We start from the raw sequence: 23,759 nt of genomic DNA on the forward strand, positions 1-23,759 counted from the left end.
GATTCATCTGGCTGCTTGTTTTAATATGTGAAGAGGTCAAATTATGTCAAAGTTATGATTTATTTGTTATGCTTGAAATAAGAAGTTATAACTTGTAAATATGAGTTTTCTAGCTGTAAGTGTTGGTGAAGCAGCTTTGTAACTGTTGATATTCTAGTTTCCAGCATGTATTTACTCAGTATAGGTGATAAAATCTCATTAACAAGCTGTAATATCTGATTTAGATCATTAAGAACAAGTCAAACAGTCTAAAATAAAAACTGCTGACTAAGAAGAACTATCTGATCAGACATTAATAAGCAGATATCCCCTTGATATAACATATTGATCTGAGATATTTCATCATTTTGCAGTCGTGGCCTCTAAGCCAACGAAGGGTGATCAGCTCATACTGAGATCCACCACTAGGGGGCGGTGCTGCACCACTGGTTCAGGTCATCTCAATAAATGATAATATGATAGAAAAGTTTATTCATGTCAGTAATTCAGTTACACATTATATAGATCCATTACACACAGAATGGAACATTTCATGTCTTCATTTATTTAATCTCTTCTAATTATAATCATTCAGGCCTCTGAACAGTTTGTCATCTATGACATCATCTTTTTCAGCTCAACCTCACCTCATTATTATTTTGTCATTTTGACTTACTGGGTCAACATTTTGAAACACAAAAATAAATAAATACAAAAAAACATGCAAAAAAAACCCCAAAACGCACACAAAATTACAAAAAACACAAATCAAAAACATACTAAAACACATTTTTTTTTTTTCTTTACAAAAAACATACCTAAACACACGTAAAAAACACAGAAACACACATAAAAACATAAAAAACACAAAAAAATTACAAAAAAACACACAAAAAAGCCCAAAATCACACAAAAAAAACAGTAAACACAAAAGATTGGATTAAGAATGTTGAAAGGCACACTGGGATGTTACATGTGACTGCACGTGGTCGGGTGATTTTAACCTGAAGAAGAGTTGATGCATTAAATGTGACTGTTTGTGGTCAGACTGACCTGTCCCTGCGATGACCTTCAGCTCTTCCTGGAACTGGTCCACCAGAGCAGCCAGAGACCTGTAGACGGTCCCGGTGCCCAGGTCAGAGTTCACCGACAGCCCCGACCAGTCCCTGGTGGGGGGAGGGCTGCAGAGCAGCGGGAAGGTCTGGAGAGAGAAGACCACATCACGGGTTAGAATCACTGCGTTGGCTCCCCGTGTGTTCCAGGATCGACTTTAAGGTTCTTTTATTAGTTTCTAAATGTCTTAACGGTCTTGGGCCATCTCATTCGGCAATATCTTCCGAAAATTTAACATTCACTTCCACTGCTATGCCGATGACACCCAGCTCTACCTCACCACTAAACCCTCGTCCTCTCTTCCGCCCACCTCCCTCACCGATTGCATCTCTGAAATAAGAACCTGGTTCACCTCAAACTTCCTTAAACTAAACAGTAATAAAACAGAGGTTCTCCTCATTGGCACAAAATCAACTCTATCTAAAACCGACAGCTTTTCCCTCAACATCGACAACTCCTCTGTTTCACCATCCCCCCAGGTTAAGAGTCTGGGTGTCATCCTGGACAGTACATTATCCTTCCAATCCCACATCAACAACATTACCCGGTCTGCCTACTTCCATCTACGAAACATCAATCGCCTCCGCCCCTCCCTTACCCCCCACACTGCTGCCATCCTCGTCCACAGCCTCGTCACTTCCCGTCTGGATTACTGCAACTCTCTCCTGTTTGGCCTCCCTCACAAATCACTCCATAAGCTTCAACTGGTCCAGAATTCCGCTGCCCGCATCATCACCAGAACCGCCTCTATCCACCACATCACCCCTGTCCTCCAACAGCTCCACTGGCTCCCGGTTCAGTTCTGGATTCAATACAAAGTCCTCCTGGTAACTTTCAAGGCTATCCACAACCTCGCCCCCCCCATATCTGTCCGACCTCCTCCATGTTCCCACTCCCTCCCGCTCCCTCAGATCCTCTTCCTCCATACACCTGTCTGTCCCCTCCACCCGTCTCACCACCATGGGGAGCATTCAGCCTCTGGAACTCACTACCACCCCAACTCAGGAACATTGACTCACTCCCCCATTTCATATCACAAATCACATCTGTTTAAAACTGCTTATTCCCTCTGATGACTTACCCTGTCCAATATGTCAATATGTCTATTGTATTGTATTGTATTGCATTTTATATTGTATTTTATTGCTGTTGCTATTGCTCTTTCTATCCTTTTGTACGGTGTCCTTGAGTGCCAAGAAAGGCGCCTCCAAATAAAATGTATTATTATTATTATTATTATTTATCGGATATGCTTTCATCATACCAACCCTGGGGGTCTTGAGGTCCTGTTAACCATTTCATCATACCAACCCTGGGGGTCCTGTTAATCATTTCATCATACCAACCCTGGGGGTCCTGAGGTCCTGTTAGTCATTTCATCATACCAACCCTGGGGGTCCTGAGGTCCTGTTAACCATTTCATCATACCAACCCTGGGGGTCCTGAGGTCCTGTTAATCATTTCATCATACCAACCCTGGGGGTCCTGAGGTCCTGTTAGTCATTTCATCATACCAACCCTGGGGGTCCTGAGGTCCTGTTAGTCATTTCATCATACCAACCCTGGGGGTCCTGAGGTCCTGTTAGTCATTTCATCATACCAACCCTGGGGGTCCTGAGGTCCTGTTAATCATTTCATCATACCAACCCTGGGGGTCCTGAGGTCCTGTTAGTCATTTCATCATACCAACCCTGGGGGTCCTGAGGTCCTTCATCATTTCATCATACCAACCCTGGGGGTCCTGAGGTCCTGTTAATCATCTCATCATACCAACCCTGGGGGTCCTGAGGTCCTTCATCATTTCATCATACCAACCCTGGGGGTCTTGAGGTCCTGTTAGTCATTTCATCATACCAACCCTGGGGGTCCTGAGGTCCTTCATCATTTCATCATACCAACCCTGGGGGTCCTGAGGTCCTGTTAGTCATTTCATCATACCAACCCTGGGGGTCCTGAGGTCCTGTTAGTCATCTCATCATACCAACCCTGGGGGTCCTGAGGTCCTGTTAGTCATTTCATCATACCAACCCTGGGGGTCCTGAGGTCCTGTTAGTCATTTCATCATACCAACCCTGGGGGTCCTGAGGTCCTTCATCATTTCATCATACCAACCCTGGGGGTCCTGAGGTCCTGTTAGTCATTTCATCATACCAACCCTGGGGGTCCTGAGGTCCTGTTAGTCATTTCATCATACCAACCCTGGGGGTCCTGAGGTCCTTCATCATTTCATCATACCAACCCTGGGGGTCCTGAGGTCCTGTTAGTCATTTCATCATACCAACCCTGGGGGTCCTGAGGTCCTGTTAGTCATTTCATCATACCAACCCTGGGGGTCCTGAGGTCCTTCATCATTTCATCATACCAACCCTGGGGGTCCTGAGGTCCTGTTAGTCATTTCATCATACCAACCCTGGGGGTCCTGAGGTCCTGTTAGTCATCTCATCATACCAACCCTGGGGGTCCTGAGGTCCTGTTAGTCATCTCATCATACCAACCCTGGGGGTCCTGAGGTCCTGTTAATCATTTCATCATGCCAACCCTGGGGGTCCTGAGGTCCTGTTAGTCATCTCATCATACCAACCCTGGGGGTCCTGAGGTCCTGTTAGTCATTTCATCATACCAACCCTGGGGGTCCTGAGGTCCTTCATCATTTCATCATACCAACCCTGGGGGTCCTGAGGTCCTTCATCATTTCATCATACCAACCCTGGGGGTCCTGAGGTCCTGTTAGTCATTTCATCATACCAACCCTGGGGGTCCTGAGGTCCTGTTAGTCATTTCATCATACCAACCCTGGGGGTCCTGAGGTCCTGTTAGTCATCTCATCATACCAACCCTGGGGGTCCTGAGGTCCTGTTAATCATTTCATCATGCCAACCCTGGGGGTCCTGAGGTCCTTCATCATTTCATCATACCAACCCTGGGGGTCCTGAGGTCCTGTTAGTCATTTCATCATACCAACCCTGGGGGTCCTGAGGTCCTTCATCATTTCATCATACCAACCCTGGGGGTCCTGAGGTCCTGTTAATCATCTCATCATACCAACCCTGGGGGTCCTGAGGTCCTGTTAATCATTTCATCATGCCAACCCTGGGGGTCCTGAGGTCCTTCATCATTTCATCATACCAACCCTGGGGGTCCTGAGGTCCTGTTAGTCATTTCATCATACCAACCCTGGGGGTCCTGAGGTCCTTCATCATTTCATCATACCAACCCTGGGGGTCCTGAGGTCCTGTTAATCATCTCATCATACCAACCCTGGGGGTCCTGAGGTCCTGTTAATCATTTCATCATACCAACCCTGGGGGTCCTGAGGTCCTGTTAGTCATTTCATCATGCCAACCCTGGGGGTCCTGAGGTCCTTCATCATTTCATCATACCAACCCTGGGGGTCCTGAGGTCCTGTTAATCATTCCAAGACTTAAAACTAAACGCTAGGGGAGGATCATTCAGCCTGCCAGAGGACTCCAGGGGCCTCGTTTATCAAAGAGTGCGTAGCTTTCACACTGAAAGATGGCGTACTCCCAAAACTAGAAAAGTACTTAAACTCACCTCCACATGTATCAAACTGTGCTTACGCCAGGTTCAGCACCTTTCCTTGATACATCCCAACCAGCGTGGAATCGAGCGCACATGCAGGAGCCACCAGCCACGCCCCGCCTCCTCCGGCAAATGAATACGCAGATGACTATAAATCTCCGGCATGCCCGCTGATTATCGACAAACCAACTTCCTGCCACTGCAGCGAGGTGGATGTGGTGATCTCCAGGTGGAGGCAGGAAAAATGAGCTTTCTAGTGCCTCAGGTGTGGGATCAGCAACAAGGAGTCACTGTGGCTGTTAACCAGCCGGACCAGAGAGCTGCACCATGGCAGAAGGTCCCTCCACACACACTCCTTCTAAACGCCACCGTTACTGATCTAGTCAGAGCCGTTAGAGCTGCCAGTGCGTAATGCTGCCAAAATCATTTTTACGCATCAGTTTATTAGCCACACCTAACTTGTTGTCCCAATTAAACATCACATACAGGATCAAATATCACCACACCTGAGTTATTCTGAAGGATTTCCAACACATGTTTTTTCTCCGGGGAGAGGGATCTGTGGTCATGGATCGCTGTGACCTGCAGCGTTAACATCTCCATAATAATAATAATAATAATAATAATAATAATAATAATAATAATCCATGTTAAACCAAAGAGAAACAGCAGACGATCGGGACTTTGACACAGTAATTAAGGAGGTTATCTGTGAAAAATGTGTGCGCTCCATAATCAGAATCACAAATGCTTTATTGGAAATTCGGTATATATAAAAAAAAAAGTGGAAATAGCAGAATATATAGACTTAAGAAAATATACAATCTTAACATCAAAACATATGGACTTCAACATACTATCATTGCACCAGTCAGCAGCAGCAGCAGGTGAAGTCTAAAATATGAAAATAGATGAAAAAAAATCATCTCTCTCCTCATATTTAGAACGGGTTATTGATGGTGGAAAACAGCATTTTCCCTCCATTTTCCGAGAGCTATGAACTATAAAAATAATGTCAGTTGTGTGTTTGAGTTTAGACATGAAACACGTTTTAAATAGAACATAAAGACAGAAAGTTTCTGCCAAACAAAAGTTTGCGGAGCGGTCCGCACATTCTCACGGCAAGTTCACTTTTCATACATGTGGCGTGTTGGAAAAAACAGCGTACGCAATGTTTGTTTGTGTACGCAGCGCTGATAAACGAGGCCCCTGGACTCACAGACTGTTGATGCTGTTAAAGACCCACCTGCTGGTCCAGCTTTTAACTGATTATTTATTTATTTATTCTCCTATTTACTTATTTACTTATTTAGATGCTCATCACATCGTTTGTATTTTCTTTCCCGTTGTCTTTTAGTTTTTATCCTGTCCCGTTGTCTTTGAGTCTTTTAGTTTTTATCCTTACGTCTGCTCAATCACCAGACTGTTGCTCCTTTTTGATTTGTTGTGTTTTTTTGACTTGTTGTGTTTTTTTGACCTGTTGTTGTGTTTTTTGATTTGTTGTTGTGTTTTTTGACTTGTTGTGTTTTTTGATTTGTTGTTGTGTTTTTTGACTTGTGTTTTTTGATTTGTTTTTGTGTTTTTTGACTTGTTGTGTTTTTTTATTTGTTTTTGTGTTTTTTGACTTGTTGTGTTTTTTGACTTGTGTTTTTTTGACCTGTTGTTGTTTTTTGACTTGTTGTTGTGTTTTTTGACTTGTTGTGTTTTTGACTTGTTGTTGTGTTTTTTGATTTGTTGTTGTGTTTTTTGACTTGTTGTTGTGTTTTTTGACCTGTTGTTGTGTTTTTTGATTTGTTGTTGTGTTTTTTGATTTGTTGTGTTTTTTGATTTGTTGTTGTGTTTTTTGACTTGTGTTTTTTGATTTGTTTTTGTGTTTTTTGACTTGTGTTTTTTGATTTGTTGTTGTGTTTTTTGACTTGTGTTTTTTGATTTGTTGTTGTGTTTTTTGACTTGTTGTGTTTTTTGATTTGTTTTTGTGTTTTTTGACTTGTTGTGTTTTTTGATTTGTTTTTGTGTTTTATGACTTGTTGTGTTTTTTTGACCTGTTGTTGTGTTTTTTGACTTGTTGTTGTGTTTTTTGACTTGTTGTGTTTTTGACTTGTTGTTGTGTTTTTTGATTTGTTGTTGTGTTTTTTGACTTGTTGTTGTGTTTTTTGACCTGTTGTTGTGTTTTTTGACCTGTTGTTGTGTTTTCTGACCTGTTGTTGTGTTTTTTGACTTGTTGTTGTGTTTTTTTGACCTGTTGTTGTGTTTTTTGACTTGTTGTTGTGTGTTTTGCGCTGTTGTTGTGTTTTTTGACCTGTTGTTGTGTTTTTTGACTTGTTGTTGTGTTTCTCGACTTGTTGTTGTGTTTTTTGACCTGTTGTTGTGTTTTTTGACTTGTTGTTATGTTTTTTGACTTGTTGTTGTGTTTTTTGAGTTGTTGTTGTGTTTTTTGACCTGTTGTTGTGTTTTTTGACCTGCTGTTGTGTTTTTTGACTTCTCGTTGTGTTTTTTGACTTGTTGTTGCGTTTTTTGACCTGTTGTTGTGTTTTTTGACCTGTTGTTGTGTTTTTTGACTTGTTGTTGTGTTTCTCGACTTGTTGTTGTGTTTTTTGACCTGTTGTTGTGTTTTTTGACTTGTTGTTATGTTTTTTGACTTGTTGTTGTGTTTTTTGAGTTGTTGTTGTGTTTTTTGACCTGTTGTTGTGTTTTTTGACCTGCTGTTGTGTTTTTTGACTTCTCGTTGTGTTTTTTGACTTGTTGTTGCGTTTTTTGACCTGTTGTTGTGTTTTTTGACCTGTTGTTGTGTTTTTTGAGCTGTTGTTGTGTTTTTTGAGTTGTTGTTGTGTTTTTTGACCTGTTGTTGTGTTTTTTGACCTGGGGCCTATTGCACAAAAGTAGGATTAAGACATCCAGGATCAGTGACTGAGCCGGGCTCAAAGAATCCAAAACAACAGCGTCCAGGCTCAGTTGGTTGCACAAAGCCCAATCCAGGATGAGCAGACACGGATTCATCAAGCCAGGTGAAACCTATCCTGGATCAGTGCGCGCTCGCGGCTCCTCAGATAGACCCCGCCACCGATCACTGATTCATTGATTCACCATGACTAGTAGAGCGGCGTACTTTACCCCGTCGGAGGGAGAAATCCTGATGGAGGCGTACGAGGAGGTCAAAGAAATCATAAAAAAGAAAGGAAACACCGCCACAGTTATTAAGCAAAGAGAAAACGCGTGTCAAAGTATTGCTGACCGTCTGAATGCGTAAGTAAACACAACTACACACTCACCGCTCCGCTGAAACCTCACAATTACAATCCAAAATATTTAATTCACAATTTAAAAAACGCAGTTGTACTCTGAGAATGAGTCAGTTGAATTTTTAATTGAAATCGACTGCAAATATGAGTGAAATTGTTTAAATTGAACTCCAACAGACTGTATAATTATTTGATAAATAGATGAGCTAATAATAGTAATAACTCTAATTTATATAGCGCCTTTCAAAGGACTCAAGGTCTCTTGCTCACTGGCTTCATTTAATTTCCTTTTGGGATAAATAAAGTTGTTCTTTTCTTATATTGTGTGTGTGATGTAGATTAAACATGACTGGGCCGAAACGGACATGGCAGCAAGTTAAAACAAAATATAAAAACATTCTGCAGAATGGTAAGGGCCCTGACTACTACTTAACAATGCACAAGCACATATTGTTCCCAGAAGGTGCCTGCTCACACACTGTCTGTACTGTTTTAGCGATTAAAAAGAGAAACTATATAAAAGGCACAGGTGGTGGGATCCCAAAAGCGGACCTCACCCCAGCAGAGGACATGGCTTTAGGGATGAATAAAGGCAGGCCCGTGTTGGAGGGGATCCCTGGGGGGACAGAGACGAGCACATGTCCCTCCCAAGATGCCACCCGCTTCATACAAGGTATATTCTTCCATCTCTACATGGGACACAACCACATTCATATTGAATCCATTTGGACTGTCTGACTTTGGTTTGCCTATTGCCTTGCAGTTTCTGGCACCACTGTGTCACTGTTGGAGCCACCAGCACCAGACGATGCTGATCCAGTGAGTACTCCATCAAAGGCATACTGTAGGCCTGGCATGTTTTCTTTACTAGCTTCAATATGAATCCCATTAAATGTGATAGGGTGAAGGCACCAGTGCTGCTGCTGCTGCTGCTGCTGCTGCTGCTGCTGCCGCTGCTGCTGCTGCTGCTGCTGCTGCTGATGATGATGATGATGAGGAGGAGGAGACCGTCTCTCTGGATTCCAGATGGCATGAGGTATCATGTCAAGCCTGTGAAAGTACTATTCAGTCTACAATGGTGAGGAGTCATCATTTGGAGCCCACACAAAATCACAAACTCTTAATTCTGTAACAGGACCCAGATGCTGTACAGGGGGAAAGCCAGCCTGGTGACATAGTGAGTATTAATGGAAGGACACTCAATTGTGCAAAATTCCCGCTGTGCTAATTGTCATGTGTTTACAGAACTCAAAAGCTATCAGACAGCTGTATGCAAGACACCTCAAGTGCCAGATACAGCTGTCCCAACTGGAGATGCAGTACAAGCGAAGAAGGATGGAAGACCTTGCGCTTGATTCAGAGATAAAAAAGAGGACCATAAGAAAATTGGACCTTGAAATAAAAAAAACTTGAGCGGGAGGTGAGTTATGCCTTCAATGCACACTGTATGCTGACTGTAACACAAATGTATTAATCATTATTCTCCGTTCCTCCCCTAGCTCAAAGAAGATGATCCATCTTAAATAAAAGGTCAATCTGAATTTTTGTGTTGTCTATTTGTTTAATGTATGCAGTTAGGGCTACCATAGAGATGACACAAAGCACACGTACTGTGGAATTTCCATCTGTCATCCTAAGTGCTATGATTAGTTGGAAGTTGAAAGACTGTATTAAGGCTAGTAGAGAGGCACATAATGTACCCTGAAATGCAATTTCCCTGATGTATCAAAACACCTTATCACATTAAAAACATTATAAACATTTAAAAAATGAGGAGAGGGAACACTTTCATTATCTATTCTTAAAGGTAGTGGGTGTAATGATGACTTTAAAAAAAAAAAAAAAAAAAGGGTATCATCATGTCTAAGCATTTGCAGCATGTGAGGGTGCAAAGGTGTCCCTCATAAAGTCAAATGAGCCAATTGCCTATAAGAAGGCCCAAAGTGTTGAGTTCCTTTCTACTCTAACAATGGCGTGCCCATTCTTGCATGACATTATTGATGAGGAAGCACTTGTGCTCAGGAGAGCCTTCAGGCGAGAGAGGGTCTTCAGGGACCGGTTGGACCCCCTTGCCTTCCCTGATGACCATCTGTATGAGAGGTACAGGTTTTCAGCTGATGGCATCCGCTATCTCTGCAGACTGCTGGGTCCCAGTATAAAACACCGCACAGCATGGAGCCACGCATTGACTGTGGAGCAGATGGTTTGTGTGGCCTTGGGGTTCTTTGCAAGTGGGGGCTTCCTGTATTCGGTGGGGGACTCAGAACAGCTTAACAAGGCCACAATTTGCCGCACAGTAAGGCGTGTGTGCCTTGCTATTAAGGCATTGTCTGATGTTTTCATCTCGTTCCCTGGCCACAGAAGACTCCGTGACATCAAAGAGGAATTCTATAGGATTGCAGGTGAGAGAATCTACAAATTACAAGACAACTGTTACCAGTCATAGTAGGATACTCATTACTTTGTGTTACAGGTTTCCCCAATGTCATTGGTGCACTGGACTGCACACACATAAGGATAAAGGCCCCCTCAGGTGCCCATGAGGGGGACTTTGTGAATAGGAAATCCTTTCACAGCATTAATGTTCAGGTGAATATAGCTTTTTGATATTGTCAATTGATGAAAACTGTTCATTGCTTGCAATGTGCATTGATTGGTTTAATAATCCTCATCTGTCTATAATTACAGATGGTCTGCAATGCTGACCTACTGATCAGCAATGTTGTGGCAAAATGGCCTGGCTCAGTCCATGACTCCAGAGTCTTTCGGACCTCTGTAATCTGCCAGCGCCTATCACAAGGTGAGCCACACAACCATTAATAACCACTTTTTACATCATGGCTGTGTCTAGAATGTCACTCTGTTAATGATGTTGTAATGATGAGATTTTGTGCTGACAGGTGAATTCTCTGGTGTGTTGCTGGGAGACAGGGGGTCTGTCTGCCAGCCTTTTCTCCTGACACCATTCGCTGACCCCCAGGAAGCACAGCAGGCCTATAACCATGCCCATGCCAGGACCAGGGCCAGAGTTGAGATGACCTTTGGCCTCCTGAAGGCACGCTTTCAGTGCCTTCATAAATTAAGGGTCAGCCCTTTGAGGGCATGTGACATTACTGTGGCTTGTGCTGTCCTCCACAATGTAGCCTGCCTGAGGAAGGAGAGGGCCCCCAGAGTGCCCCCAGCCATGGACTGGGACAATCCAGCAATAATCCCAGATGACGACAGTGGTCGTCTCATGAGGGACCAATATGTGTTGAATTATTTTAGTTGATATGCATACTTTCAATTTAAGTTAAATATGTCCTGCAGTGGCAGAGGAATTTGTGTTTATTTATTTATTTTTTATTTAAATTTATTTGGCCTCTTATGATGATTGTGCTGTATACTGTGTGTATAAAAGCTTGCAGGGAGGCTACTGCATCATTCGTCTGTTCATTTCATGTGTATGGATTTGTCCTGCATTTATTTCAGTGTGCAGACATGCAGGGTGTAATATATTCAGACCTTTTAATGTGTATTTATCATTGTGTTGTATAATATACTTTGACTCTGTGCTTTCTATCTTGAAGAGTCACTGTGACTTCAGTTTTGAAAGGAGCCGATGTTTTACCTGTTTTGATTTATCCTTATTCAATAAAGGAACATAATGTTACACTTTGTGTATATATTTATTTATATGGGATGTGTATTTTATACGACCGAGTTTTAGGGCCACATTGAGGAAGACAACAAAAGTCATAAATTTATGAGACTGATTCTTTCTGTGGAGAAGATGTATTGTCTTGCATCTTTTTAAAGTCCTGATACTTCTTTTTTAAGATAATTTTTTTGGTATTTTTCATGCTTTATTGAAAGTGACAGATAAAAAGGGGGTGACATGCGGCAAAGGGAGCACAGGCTGGATTTGAACCCGGCTCCGCCACAGCAAGGGCTCAGCCTTAATGGTAACGTTCTACCAGTGTGAGCCACCGGGACACACTGAAGCCCTGATACTTCTGACAATGTGATGCTGGCTGATGTGCCAAAAGATTAAGTATCTCCTTGTTGGTGAAACCTATACTGAAGTACAATTCCACAAAAAGCTTCACGGCCCTCATTTTAACAACTCTCAAGCCTTATAGTCTATGGGAAACTGTAAATTATCTAATGATTGCAACATCATCTAAAATAATTAATTATCCAAAATGATTGAAATGAATGATCACAAACGTTTAAATAATGACATAGGGTCTAGTTCTATGTGATAACAATGTGTAAAGGGCAGTGGAATAACTATTGGTGTCCGTTTGTGGTGACTGCTGACTGAGATAAGGGATGAGATTAAATAGATCCTGGAACATAACCTGGTCTGGAGCAGGTTTGCTCCACAGACTAAATCTCCATGGTAACTTATACCATAACATATCCCACTGCCCCCTATCCTGCTTTTGTGCAACCGGATCACGGATAAATTGAGCCAGGATAACCAACATATCCCGGCTTAATCCCTTATCCTAGTTTTGTGCAATAGGCCCCTGTTGTTGTGTTTTTTGAGCTGTTGTTGTGTTTTTCGACCTGTTGTTGTGTTTTTTGACTTGTTGTTGTGTTTTTCGACCTGTTGTTGTGTTTTTTGACCTGTTGTTGTGTTTTCTGACCTGTTGTTGTGTTTTTTGAGCTGTTGTTTTGTTTTTCGAGCTGTTGTTGTGTTTTTCGACCTGTTGTTGTGTTTTTTGACCCGTTGTTGTGTTTTTTGAGCTGTTGTTGTGTTTTTTGAGCTGTTGTTGTGTTTTTTGATTTGTTGTTGTGTTTTTTGAGCTGTTGTTGTGTTTTTTGACCTGTTGTTGTGTTTTTTGAGCTGTTGTTGTGTTTTTTGACCTGTTGTTGTGTTTTTTGAGCTGTTGTTGTGTTTTTTGACCTGTTGTTGTGTTTTTTGATTTGTTGTTGTGTTTTTTGAGCTGTTGTTGTGTTTTTTGACCTGTTGTTGTGTTTTTTGAGCTGTTGTTGTGTTTTTTGAGCTGTTGTTGTGTTTTCTGACCTGTTGTTGTGTTTTTTGAGCTGTTGTTGTGTTTTTTGAGCTGTTGTTGTGTTTTTTGAGCTGTTGTTGTGTTTTTTGACCTGTTGTTGTGTTTTTTGAGTTGTTGTTGTGTTTTTTGACCTGTTGTTGTGTTTTCTGACCTGTTGTTGTGTTTTTTGAGTTGTTGTTGTGTTTTTTGACCTGTTGTTGTGTTTTTTGACCTGTTGTTGTGTTTTTTGACCTGTTGTTGTGTTTTTTGAGTTGTTGTTGTGTTTTTTGACCTGTTGTTGTGTTTTTTGACCCACCTTGACACAGTGCATGTAGTCTTCTGAGTGTGCGAGCTCCGACAGGGCGCTCTCCCTCCTCCTCAGCTCCTCCACCTCCAGCTCCAGCTGTCGGATCATGGCGTCGGCCTGGTGCTCGGCAGCCCTCCGGCTCATCTCCATCACCTCCATCAGCTCCACCTGAGCCCGCTGGATGGCCGACACCAGCTCGGCAAACAGGCAGACGCTGCCCGCCGTCTCTCGCTCCACCGCCGACTGAGGACGGCAAGAGTCTTTCAGTCATTTTGTGTCTTTTTTAGGTATTTTGTGTCTTTTTTTTGTTCACTTTGTCTTTTATTTTGGTCATTTTTTGTCTTTTTATCATTTTGTGTCTTTTTTTGGTCATTTTGTGTCTTTTTTAGTCCTTTAGTCCAACATAAAATGTGATTTTGAATCTTTTTTTTTACTTTCAAAACACTATCATGCCCAATAATGAGTTAATTAAGAGTTAATTTCTTATTTTATTTGTTCAACATGCTTAATGCTAGATTTAATCATCTTAATTTAGGAAATTTAGGTAAAGGTAAATTATCTGTCCATGCAGCAAGATCATTTCCCTCAGATTTAATGTTTTTATCTGGTTTTTAGACACACCTTTTTATCAGTGCATACATTATTAGATTACAATCTGAACTGTTTACGCCCAAACTATAACTCTGACAGCTTTACCACACCGATGTGATGGAGAAGACACATTTTACTACGTTTCTATGTATAAATTATTTCTGTAGAGTGGTGTCTGCGGCCTCGAGAGTAGTTTTCAAATGTATTTTTTGACAATTTTTTCATTCCCTCTGCACTCCACCGATGATGTTATCCACTCTAGCGTCTCCATAGGGTAACATTGGGGAGATTTTTTTGGCGTGTTTTTGCAGAATAATTTGAAAACCGTTTGTCGAAACCCTTAGAAAAGTCACAGCACACTTGTCATAGTTCATTGTCATAGTCCATTTGATACCTTTTTAGTGTTTGTGAGACCAAAACTCTGGGAGGAGAAGTCGACTAAAACAACAACACGGAAGAAACGGAAGAATAAGAATAAGCCCGGTGAATAGTAAGTTAGCACACTAAATTAAAAATGAGCTAACGTGAGGCGTTCATTTATTAATAACAATTTCATAATTAGTATATGTATCCATTTAAGAGATGTTTTGTCTAGAAATATTTTAAAGTCTTTTGTGCTACTGGTTTGTTCAAAATGTGTGAAGGGTGTGGTGCAGTTCAGACATTTGGATTCAGTGTAAAAATGTGTGAATGAAGCCAAACAGGCCAGAACGTTCAGATAAATCACTGAAAGTATAAAAAGTAGGTCAGACAGCGAGAAAACACAGAGTCAAGATGTTAGTGATGGTGAAGGACGACTGACTGGTTCTACCACACCGCTCTGGTATTTACAGGTGTGTGAGTGTGTGTGTGTGTGTGTGTGTGTGTGTGTCGTACCTCCAGTTCAGCTGATGACAGTCTGATCTCTTCGATCTTCTTGATTCTCTGTCTGATCATCTCACGGATCTCCTGCTCTGATACACTCAGCTGGTCCTACACACACACACACACACACACACACACACACACCTTGTTTGATTACATACGTCATGTTGTAAGCAAGTTTGTAAGTTGCTGCCAGAAACCAGTGTGTGTGTGTGTGTGTTTGTGTCAAGGTTATGATAGTTTGGGATTTTTTTGTTTTGATTTCGTTGACAATTTTTGTTTTCAAATTCAGTTAGTTTTAGTTAGTTTTTAGAGTGTGTTTGATAGTTTTCATTAGTTTTAGTTTTTTTGTAATGGTGCCAGATTCAATAAAGTGTGTGTGTGTGTGTGTGTGTGTGTGTGTGTGATCTTGTACATTCCTTGTTGTGTTCTTAATGAACTGGTTTACAGAATGAGGAACTCAACAATCAGCTGCTCTGAACCAGATTATTGTTGTTGTTGTTGTTCCTCTTACAGACGTTGTTCTCAGAACAAAGACACTAAAGTCAAACTGGTCCCCTCGTGGTGTTTCTCCTCACCTTGGTTTCCATCCACTCGGCCTCCAGAGTGACGGTGTCGTGAGCCTGGTGGTCCTCGGTCTCACACTCAGGGCAGATACAGAGTCGATCGGTCCGGCAGTACATCTGAAACCAGCACACTGTTAAACCTCCGTGGACTCTGAAAGGGATATTTAGTCCATTTCTTCATCTTTTTCATGTCTTTTCCTGTCTTTGGAAGTCATTTTGTGTCTTTTCTGTGTCTTTGTAGGTCATTTTGTGTCTTTTTGTGTCTTTTTTGGTCATTTTGTGTCTTTTTTTGTCTTTTTGTGTCTTATTTGGTCATTCTGTGTCTTTTTGTGTCTTTTTTGGTCATTTTGTGTCTTTTTTGTGTCTTTTTTGTGTCTCTTTTGGTCATTTTGTGTCTTTTTGTGTCTTTTTTGTGTCTTTGGTAATTTTGTGTCTTTTTTGTGTGTCTCTTTTGGTCATTTCGTGTGTTTTTGTGTGTTTTTGGTAATTTTGTGTCTTTGTGTCTTTTTGTGTGTCTTTTTTGGTAATTTTGTGTCTTCTGTGTGTGTTTTTTTTTATCATTCTGTCTTCTCATTTTGTGTCTTTTTGGTCATTTTGTGTCTATATTAGTCATCTTGTGTCTGTTTTTAGTAAAGTAGCGTACCACTAGTCCTCTGTGGTGGATCTCACAGACTGGGAGGCTCCAGCTGCTGGACGTCCCGCTCACGGTGAACCTTCTCCGGCTGCTGGTGCGGTGGTAAGGAGGAGGAGGAGGAGGAGGTCCGGAGGGGTTCACCAGGGCACTGAGAGGACTGTGGTTCGGTACCGAAGAAGCCAGTGAGGATGAGACCGGCGACATCGGGATGGACACACCTTCCAAGGAAGAAGATTTATTATTGAATTTAAGGGACAAATCAAGGAAGCTGAAGCTGTGTGCCTTCTTATTGTCCTGAGCTTCTTTAATACTCTCAAAACCTTTAAGGATGTTCCCATATGATGTACACTGCAAAAAACATGAAGCCTGCCAAGCATTTTCATTTTATATCGAGCAATAGTATCTTAATTATCTTGTTTTGAGTATAATTTACCTACTGAACATAGCTTTATGTGCTTATTTTAAGAACATGTTTCCATCTATATGACTCAATACTTGGTTGGGGCTGTTTGACTTGAACTACTGGACATTGACTTTTCATCATATTCTAATGGATTCAGATGTAGTTTCACTACTGTGCACACTTCCCTGCTCTGCCCTGTTCAGGACGTCACCGTCACGTTGCCGAACGTCACCGGAAAGACCCGAGTAGTCCCGAGTAGACCCGAATGAACCACGAACAGTTCCGGAGAAAAAATTACCAGTTAAGTGCGGCGCTGCTGCCCCACTTACTGTAACTGTGCGTGAGTACGTTATAGTAAGTTATTTGCATCGGTTGATTATTATTATTTGCTGTATAATGCACGTTTTTATGGATCCGGACCAGTCGCCATGTTGTGATGCTTGATGCTGCACACAGAGTTTATTTTTGTGAAAACAGCAAGTCCTGTACCTTGTTCATGTGTGAACCAATTAAAAGAGGATAACAAACTCTCTGGAGTAGCTGCAGTTTTTCTAACAATAAACTAAGGCCAGACTGTGCACGCCAGCATACAAAATATAGTTTACAACTCCTCTGATACTTTCAACCTGATCCCAAGTGGAACAATGATTATACTCGTGAATTAAAGTTGGTTCATAAGTTAAGTTGTCATTGTGAATAAGTAAATGCTGACTTTAGGGGCTCAAACAGTGACCTCCTGGTCATACTCCCCTCCACTTCTTACTTTGGCTCTCAACGAAGGTGGTCGCATTTTTCTCTCCTCTCCCTCCCTTATCTTCCCTGCTTCGTCTGGTCTGGTCTGGTCTACTGTCTTATACTTTGAGAGACTCTCTCCGCACTGCTCTCCAAAACTAAAAATCATGGATTTGATCAACTGGTCTCTCAGCGCCTTCTTCTGGAAGAGAAGCCTGGGTTCCACCAGTCCTGCTGGGACGTTCGCAGCTGGCTACACGATGGACGAGTTGGAGAGGTGGCGAGTCGTGTGCCTGTCGGCTCTCTCCTTAGAAGATATAGAAGATCTTTATCTATTCGGTCCCATGATTACAGGTCTTTTGCTGATTGGATTAGGCATTGCCCTGGTTTATCAAGGAATACTGTAGTATATTTTATTGTTACTTTCAATGTAAGTCTCTGCTTTTCTAAGATGGAAAGATGATGCTGACATGTACAGGCAGAGAAGAATGTTGTATGTCCAAGCAAACATGTTAGTCAGGAAATTCCACTACTGTTCTGATGATGTGAAAGTAAACTTGTTTCGTGCTTACTGCACCCCTATGTATGCAGCCCCATTATGGGTCCGCTACAAAAAGGAGAGCCTGCGCAAACTTCAGGTAGCATACAATGACTGTCTGAGGATACTGGTGAAAAAGCCCAGGAGTAGCAGTGCTAGTAAGCTCTTTTGTGACTCAGGGCTCAGCACTTTACAGGCTCTCTTGAGGAACCTGATGTTTAAATTTATGTCTCGACTTGATGAGTCACAAAACTGTATTATAATGATGCTCACAAGTCCCAAGTGCAGCTCGGTCAGGTATCAATCATATCTGTGGAAACATTGGTATGGGTGCCTTTTAAAACTCTCATGAATAAGAGTATGTTTGAATGTGTTTATGTATCTGTTGTTTTTTGTATGTTGTATGTCTTGCTATTGGGTCTAGAGCCTGTAATAAAGTTTATATATATAAAAGGCCTCAGTATGACCTCCAGATCATGTAACAGCCAGAGTCTCCATGCCGGTTTAAATCAGAAATAACGTACTGTAGGATCTGGGATTTGTCAGATATTAGAGGCGTTTATAAGCAGTATAAGTTGCATCCTTTTAAGGTTAAAAAGTAGACTTAGCAGCGTGCGCGTTCCCGTAAAACGTGCCCATACGTTGGGTGTGGGATGTTACAAACAGAATGACACAAAATGACTAAAAAAAGACACAAAATGACAAAAAAAGAGACAAAAAGACACAAAATGACTAAAAAATACACAAAAAGACACAATGATTAAAAAATACACAAAATGACTGTAGGACCTGGGATTTGTCAGACAGTAGAGACTTTTGGAAGCAGAAATATAAACAGTAAAGGTTGTATACTTTAAGGTTAAAAAGAAGACTTTGCAGCGTGCTCGTTCCCGGGGGAAATGTGCCCACGCATTGGGTATGGGCTGGAACATTCGAATTAAATGATCTGACAAAGACAGAAAAAGGCAGGAAGGACAAGGGCTTCATTGGACTTGGACACCTTTTTTCAGCAGCCTTAAAATTGACAAAGCTCTCCTCCGCTATACCTAGGCAGTGTATTCTGATGTCTGACAATAAAGAAAACTAAAAGGAACATTGACTTGATCTTTGATTGATCTTCTCACTCAGAAAGGTAGTAAATTTACACTACAATACAGTAAATGGTGACAGCTGTCCAAGGCTGCCCGACTTGATTGAAGCGGTGGGCAGAGCTGTCGGCACTCAGACTGTAACTATAAACCACCATATGGATAACATCATGGAGAAGCTGATGGCTTTGCAAAGGCAAATGGATTGATCGATCAAGAATGGACAAGGAGGGTAGTCGTGTAAATTGAATGCGGCCACTCGCCCTAAGCCCAAACAATCCCAATCTTATCTGCTTTCGGCCCCCTCAACCTGTCTAGAAAAAGACACAAAATGACTAAAAAAAGACACAAAAAGACACAATGACTAAAAAAAAAGACACAAAATGACCAAAACAGACACAAAATGACAAAAAAAAGACACAAAAAGACACAATGACTAAAAAAAAGACACAAAATGACACAGAATGACTAAAAAAAAGACACAAAATGACCAAAAAAGTGGTGGGTTTTTTTTGTTTTTTTTTACAGTGTATGTTTAGGTATGTTGGGACGGGTTGATGGTAATTTCATTATCCTCCTACTCAATTACAATAAAGTTGAATCTCATCTCATCTTTGTCTCTCTTTATACTACAGATAAACTAGACCTCCAGAGCCCTTGTTCAATAGCCTAGTATCATGAGACTTATTCTCTAATGCACTCTATCTGTATCTGTAGGAAATGCACAAGACTTTCAGTTAACTCCAGTTCAAACCCATCCACAATAATATTACATGTTTCCAAACAAGCAGCTTGGAAACCAGACACTCTCCCATTTAGGCTGATTTCCAACAATCCCCGCCGGGCCGACCAGTAAGTTTTAAAGGTCACTAACGTGCAGCGCAACTCATGAAACTCAGATCAAGCTGTCAGATTAGTCAGTGCTGATCAAATATGGATCAAAGCTGCCCGAAATGTTTCCAGAGACACATTTTAACTCACCTGAGTTTAGTTGAGTTTCAAGCGGTAGCGTCAACTGTGTTTTTAGCACAGGTCGAGGCAGCTTCTTCTTCAACTCATCAAATAAATCATCACGTATGGATCCATCTTTTCCTCCTCCTCCTCCTCCTCCTCCTCCACCTCCTGCTCTTCCCCCTCTCTTCTCCTTCAACACTCCTCCTCCTGTCATGGATCTGAACTCAATGGTGATCTCTCGCAGCGTCCTGTTGATCTGGAGGTTTGGTCGCTTTTGGTAGGTTGTCTTACAAAGAGGACACTGGCAGACCTGAGAGAGGAGGAGAGGAGAGGAGGAGAGGAGGAGAGGAGGAGAAGAGAGGAGGAGAGGAGACAAGGAACCAAACAAGTTAATACATTTAGAAGAAAGATGGAAGCAATGGCAGACAGAAAAAATAGATGTTGAATAGTGTGAAGAGGAAGTGAGCAGTGACCTCCAAGACTGACAAAAAGGACAGAGGAGGAGATATCCCAGAGGACAGAGGAGGAGATATCCCAGAGGACAGAGGAGGAGATATCCCAGACGACAGAGGACAGAGGAGATCCCAGAGAACAGAGGAGGAGATATCCCAGAGGACAGAGGAGGAGATATCCCAGAGGACAGAGGAGGAGATCCCAGAGGACAGAGGAGGAGATATCCCAGAGGACAGAGGAGGAGATCCCAGAGGACAGATGAGGAGATCCCAGAGGACAGAGGGAGGAGATATCCCAGAGGACAGAGGAGGAGATATCCCAGAGGACAGATGAGGAGATATCCCAGAGGACAGAGGAGGAGATCCCAGAGAGAGGAGGAGGAGATATCCCAGAGGACAGAGGAGGAGATATCCCAGAGGGAGGAGATCCCAGAGGACAGAGGAGGAGATATCCCGGAGGACAGAGGAGGAGATCCCAGAGGACAGAGGGAGGAGATCCCAGAGGACAGAGGAGGAGATATCCCAGAGGAGGAGAGGAGGAGATCCCAGAGGACAGAGGAGGAGATATCCCAGAGGACAGAGGGAGGAGATATCCCAGAGGACAGAGGGAGGAGATATCCCAGAGGACAGAGGAGGAGAGGAGGAGGTCTGACCTTCGAGCCGTCCCAGTACTTGCTGATGCAGGCCATGCAGAAGCTATGTCCGCAGGGCGTGGTCGAAGGGTTGGTGAACACGTCGAGGCAGATCGAGCACAGGAACTGCTCGTCTGACAGGAAGCTCCCATATAAGGACATCCTGTGGGCAGCAACAGTGATTTACAGTTGAATCAATAAAGAACACAAGTTTTATTTTCAGCTCATTTGAACACTGCAAAAAAGGTCTTAAAACAAGATAAATTAAAGCTGCCAGCAGCGATGAACTGGCCCAAGCAGAGTGCACTGCAAATTATTTGTTTCTCACCAAGATAAAAAAAACTTTAGATTTAGAAGTGTTGGAAAATGTATCTTGTTTTAAGAGTTCATTTCTCATTTTAAGCATTCAACATGCTTATTTCTAGATTTAATAATCTTAAGTGTATGGAGTCTTATAGGGCTATTTTGTCCATTTTTGAATCCTTTTCATGTCTTTTCATGTCTTTGTAAGTCATTTTGTGTCTTTTTGGTCATTTTGTGTCTTTTGAATCCTGGTTCAAGGAGTCCTCCTGTCCTGCTGGGACGTTAGCAGCTGGCTACATGATGGACGGTGGGAGAGGTAGCATGTCGTGTGCTCTCGGCGGCTCTCTATCGATTATCGATTCATATATTATACATATATATATATATATATATATATATATATGTATAAAGTATATGGGACACATCATCACGGCAGCAGGACAAAGTGCTAACGACACAAAGGTCAAAGCGATTGTCGATATGCCAACCCCAGAAGACAAACAAAGTCTCCAACGTCTGCTGGGAATGACAAAATTCCTGGCGCAGTACATCCCAAATGAAGCTTCACTCACCCGTCACACAGCTACTTAAAAAGGATGCAGCATGGCAGTGGTGCCCACACCACAGCTCAGCCTTACAGACACTGAAGTCCACCCTCACACAAGCCCCAGTGCTGAGGTATTACGACCACAAGCTGACTCTACAAGCTGAATCCTCGAAAGAGGGACTGGTGCAGGATGCCTCACGAGTGCTCACCAAAACAGAACAGAGGTATGAGCAGATAGAAAAAGAGTTGCTGGCCATAGTGTTCGCTGCTAAGGGATTCCACCAGTATGTTTACGGCAGACCAGTAACTGTGCAGTCCGGTCATAACACACACACCAGGCAACACATGTACATTGCTGACACAGTCTCACGCACCACGGCAAGCAGAGAAGGTGACAGTATTAACGAGAACCGCTGTGATGAGAGAGTTGTGTATGCCGTGGAGGCCACAGATGCCTTGAGCGAGGAAACCCTCAGCCAACTCAAAAAGGCAACGGCAGCAGATAGCGTGCTACAAGCTGTGTGTGAGAAACACAAGGATGGCTGGCCCATGAGAAAGAAAAGTCTGGACAGGAAACTACACGGCTACTGGCCAGTGAAGGACAATATCCCAAACACCAGGCTGAACCACTCATACCACATCAGGTTCCAGAACTGCCATGGATGAAAGTCAGAGCTGACCTCTTCGAGCTACATGGTCAGTCCTACCTGATGTTAGTTGATTACCTGACCAAATGTCCTGAAGTGGTCAACATATCTGATAAAACAGCGTACACCGTGATCCAGAAGATGACGTCTGTCTTGCCAGGCACGGGATTCCTAGGGAGATAGTGAGTGACCATGTCCCATTTGCCAGCTATGAGATTAAGTCATTTGCAGCTTCATGGGAGTTCAAGCTCACACACTCCAGCCCAGGTTATCCCTCTTCAGATGGAGTGGCTGAGAGGAAAGACTGTGAAACATGCGCTGAATAAAGCAGCGCAGACCGGCACTGACCCATCTGGTGTTTCTGTCACTGAGGAACACACCGCTGACAGGGCTGAATGAGTCACCTGCACAGATGTTGATGAGGTGAGTTTTACGCAGCACACTTCAGTGTTCCAGTGCCGTGTTGACACGATCAGCCCCACAGCATCTTCACAGCATCTTCACAGCATCTCCACAGCATCTTCACAGCATCTTCACAGCATCTTCACAGCAAAATACAGGACCTACAGTCCCGTCAAAAACAACACTATGATCAGCGTGCGAAGGCCCGCCAGTGTTGACCCCAGGAGACACCGAACACATGCAGACACGGCGGGAGCCTGCGGTTGTTTTCTGACAGCGAGATGAACCCGCCGCTACACTGTGCAGACACCGGCAGGAAGGATGCAAAGGAGGAACAGGCAGCATCTGAGGAAGATACACCGAGCCCGTTCAGAGACACGGACCGTGATGAGCATCTGGACTCAGAGTTACAACAGCGGACTCACCACCACACGACCCTCCTCCTGCCACTATGGGCAGCACACCCACATGCTACACAATGACTGATCTCAGAGACGTTTGATGTGACCATTCAAGTGTGTTTGAAAAAAAAAAAGAAAGAAAGTGAAAGAGTGTTTAACCTCTTGAAATGTTTCAAGAGTGTTGAATGTTCTACATGTTTGTGTTTAACAGGGGTGAAAGTAAGCCGGTACGGTCCGGTACTGCGTACCACTAAAAGATTCAGTGGCGGTACGCAGTACCAGGAAGATGGGAGAGCGGCTGCCTGCTATATGTTCCTCATTCAAAGCAGGTCACGGCCGCACTCTGGGTCAGAAAATAGATGCGCTAGCAATATGCAGTCTTAAAACTACTTTGTCTGTTTAAAAATTCCTTTTAACTCATTGTGAATAGTTTCTGAAGTGTCCGTGCTGTGTTTGAGTCCATGCTGGACGGAGCCTTGGCCGGGCAGCTCCCCCTCTCCCCTCGGAGAGAACCACGTTTAATGTCTTTACGTTCGTTGCTAAATGTCACAGTTAAAATCAGTAGGAGAGTAAGCAATGCAGTTGTTATTTCATGTTATTTTGTTTAATTTTAACGATACAGAACAGCTCTGAAAATAAACTGCTTCTGAGATAACGAGCGGAGAGTTCACTCAGCAGTACGTGAGTGCGCATGCGCGTCTACTTCCGAAACACAGCTGTTGCTATCATACAGTCTATGGTTGCTATGGTGATCGGTGCGTTTGATTTAATGCACTGGGACGTTTTCCACAACTGGTCCACATACGTCAAGAAACGCCGCTTGCGCCAGGACAGGACGAACGATA

The 23,759-nt window shown here is 42.8% G+C and overlaps 2 protein-coding genes across 2 annotated transcripts in view; one reads left to right on the forward strand and one right to left on the reverse strand.

Annotated features, from left to right (window-relative positions):
• Positions 1 to 21,625, reverse strand: part of LOC131967730 (E3 ubiquitin-protein ligase TRIM39-like) — a 36,678-nt gene extending 15,053 nt beyond the window's left edge. Inside the window, exons 1-8 of the mRNA XM_059328671.1 lie at positions 21,490 to 21,625; positions 20,636 to 20,777; positions 19,728 to 19,840; positions 15,851 to 16,033; positions 15,194 to 15,332; positions 14,628 to 14,723; positions 13,170 to 13,403; positions 1,033 to 1,180 (exon numbers count right to left, since the gene is read on the reverse strand). Coding sequence (XP_059184654.1) covers positions 1,033 to 1,180; positions 13,170 to 13,403; positions 14,628 to 14,723; positions 15,194 to 15,332; positions 15,851 to 16,033; positions 19,728 to 19,840; positions 20,636 to 20,776 — 1,054 coding nt within the window. The 5' untranslated portion in view covers position 20,777; positions 21,490 to 21,625. The remainder of the gene's footprint in view (positions 1 to 1,032; positions 1,181 to 13,169; positions 13,404 to 14,627; positions 14,724 to 15,193; positions 15,333 to 15,850; positions 16,034 to 19,727; positions 19,841 to 20,635; positions 20,778 to 21,489) is intronic.
• LOC131967741 (putative nuclease HARBI1) lies at positions 9,841 to 11,142 on the forward strand. The gene is made up of 4 exons (XM_059328684.1): positions 9,841 to 10,273; positions 10,345 to 10,460; positions 10,560 to 10,671; positions 10,772 to 11,142. Exons 1-4 carry the CDS (start codon positions 9,841 to 9,843, stop codon positions 11,140 to 11,142), a joined length of 1,032 nt encoding a protein of 343 aa, XP_059184667.1.
• Positions 21,626 to 23,759: the final 2,134 nt, after the last annotated feature.

Source organism: Centropristis striata, unplaced genomic scaffold (genome assembly GCF_030273125.1).
Source record: "Centropristis striata isolate RG_2023a ecotype Rhode Island unplaced genomic scaffold, C.striata_1.0 Scaffold_25, whole genome shotgun sequence".
Taxonomy (NCBI): Eukaryota; Metazoa; Chordata; class Actinopteri; order Perciformes; family Serranidae; genus Centropristis; species Centropristis striata.

What these genes read in the sequence shown, in the direction of transcription:
- LOC131967741 (XM_059328684.1), top strand. Translation starts at nt 9,841, where the DNA reads ATGGCGTGCCCATTCTTGCATGACATTATTGATGAGGAAGCACTTGTG. An exon ending in GGAATTCTATAGGATTGCAG is followed by an intron (nt 10,274 to 10,344) that starts GTGAGAGAATCT and finishes TTTGTGTTACAG; the next exon opens with GTTTCCCCAATGTCATTGGT. An exon ending in TTCACAGCATTAATGTTCAG is followed by an intron (nt 10,461 to 10,559) that starts GTGAATATAGCT and finishes CTATAATTACAG; the next exon opens with ATGGTCTGCAATGCTGACCT.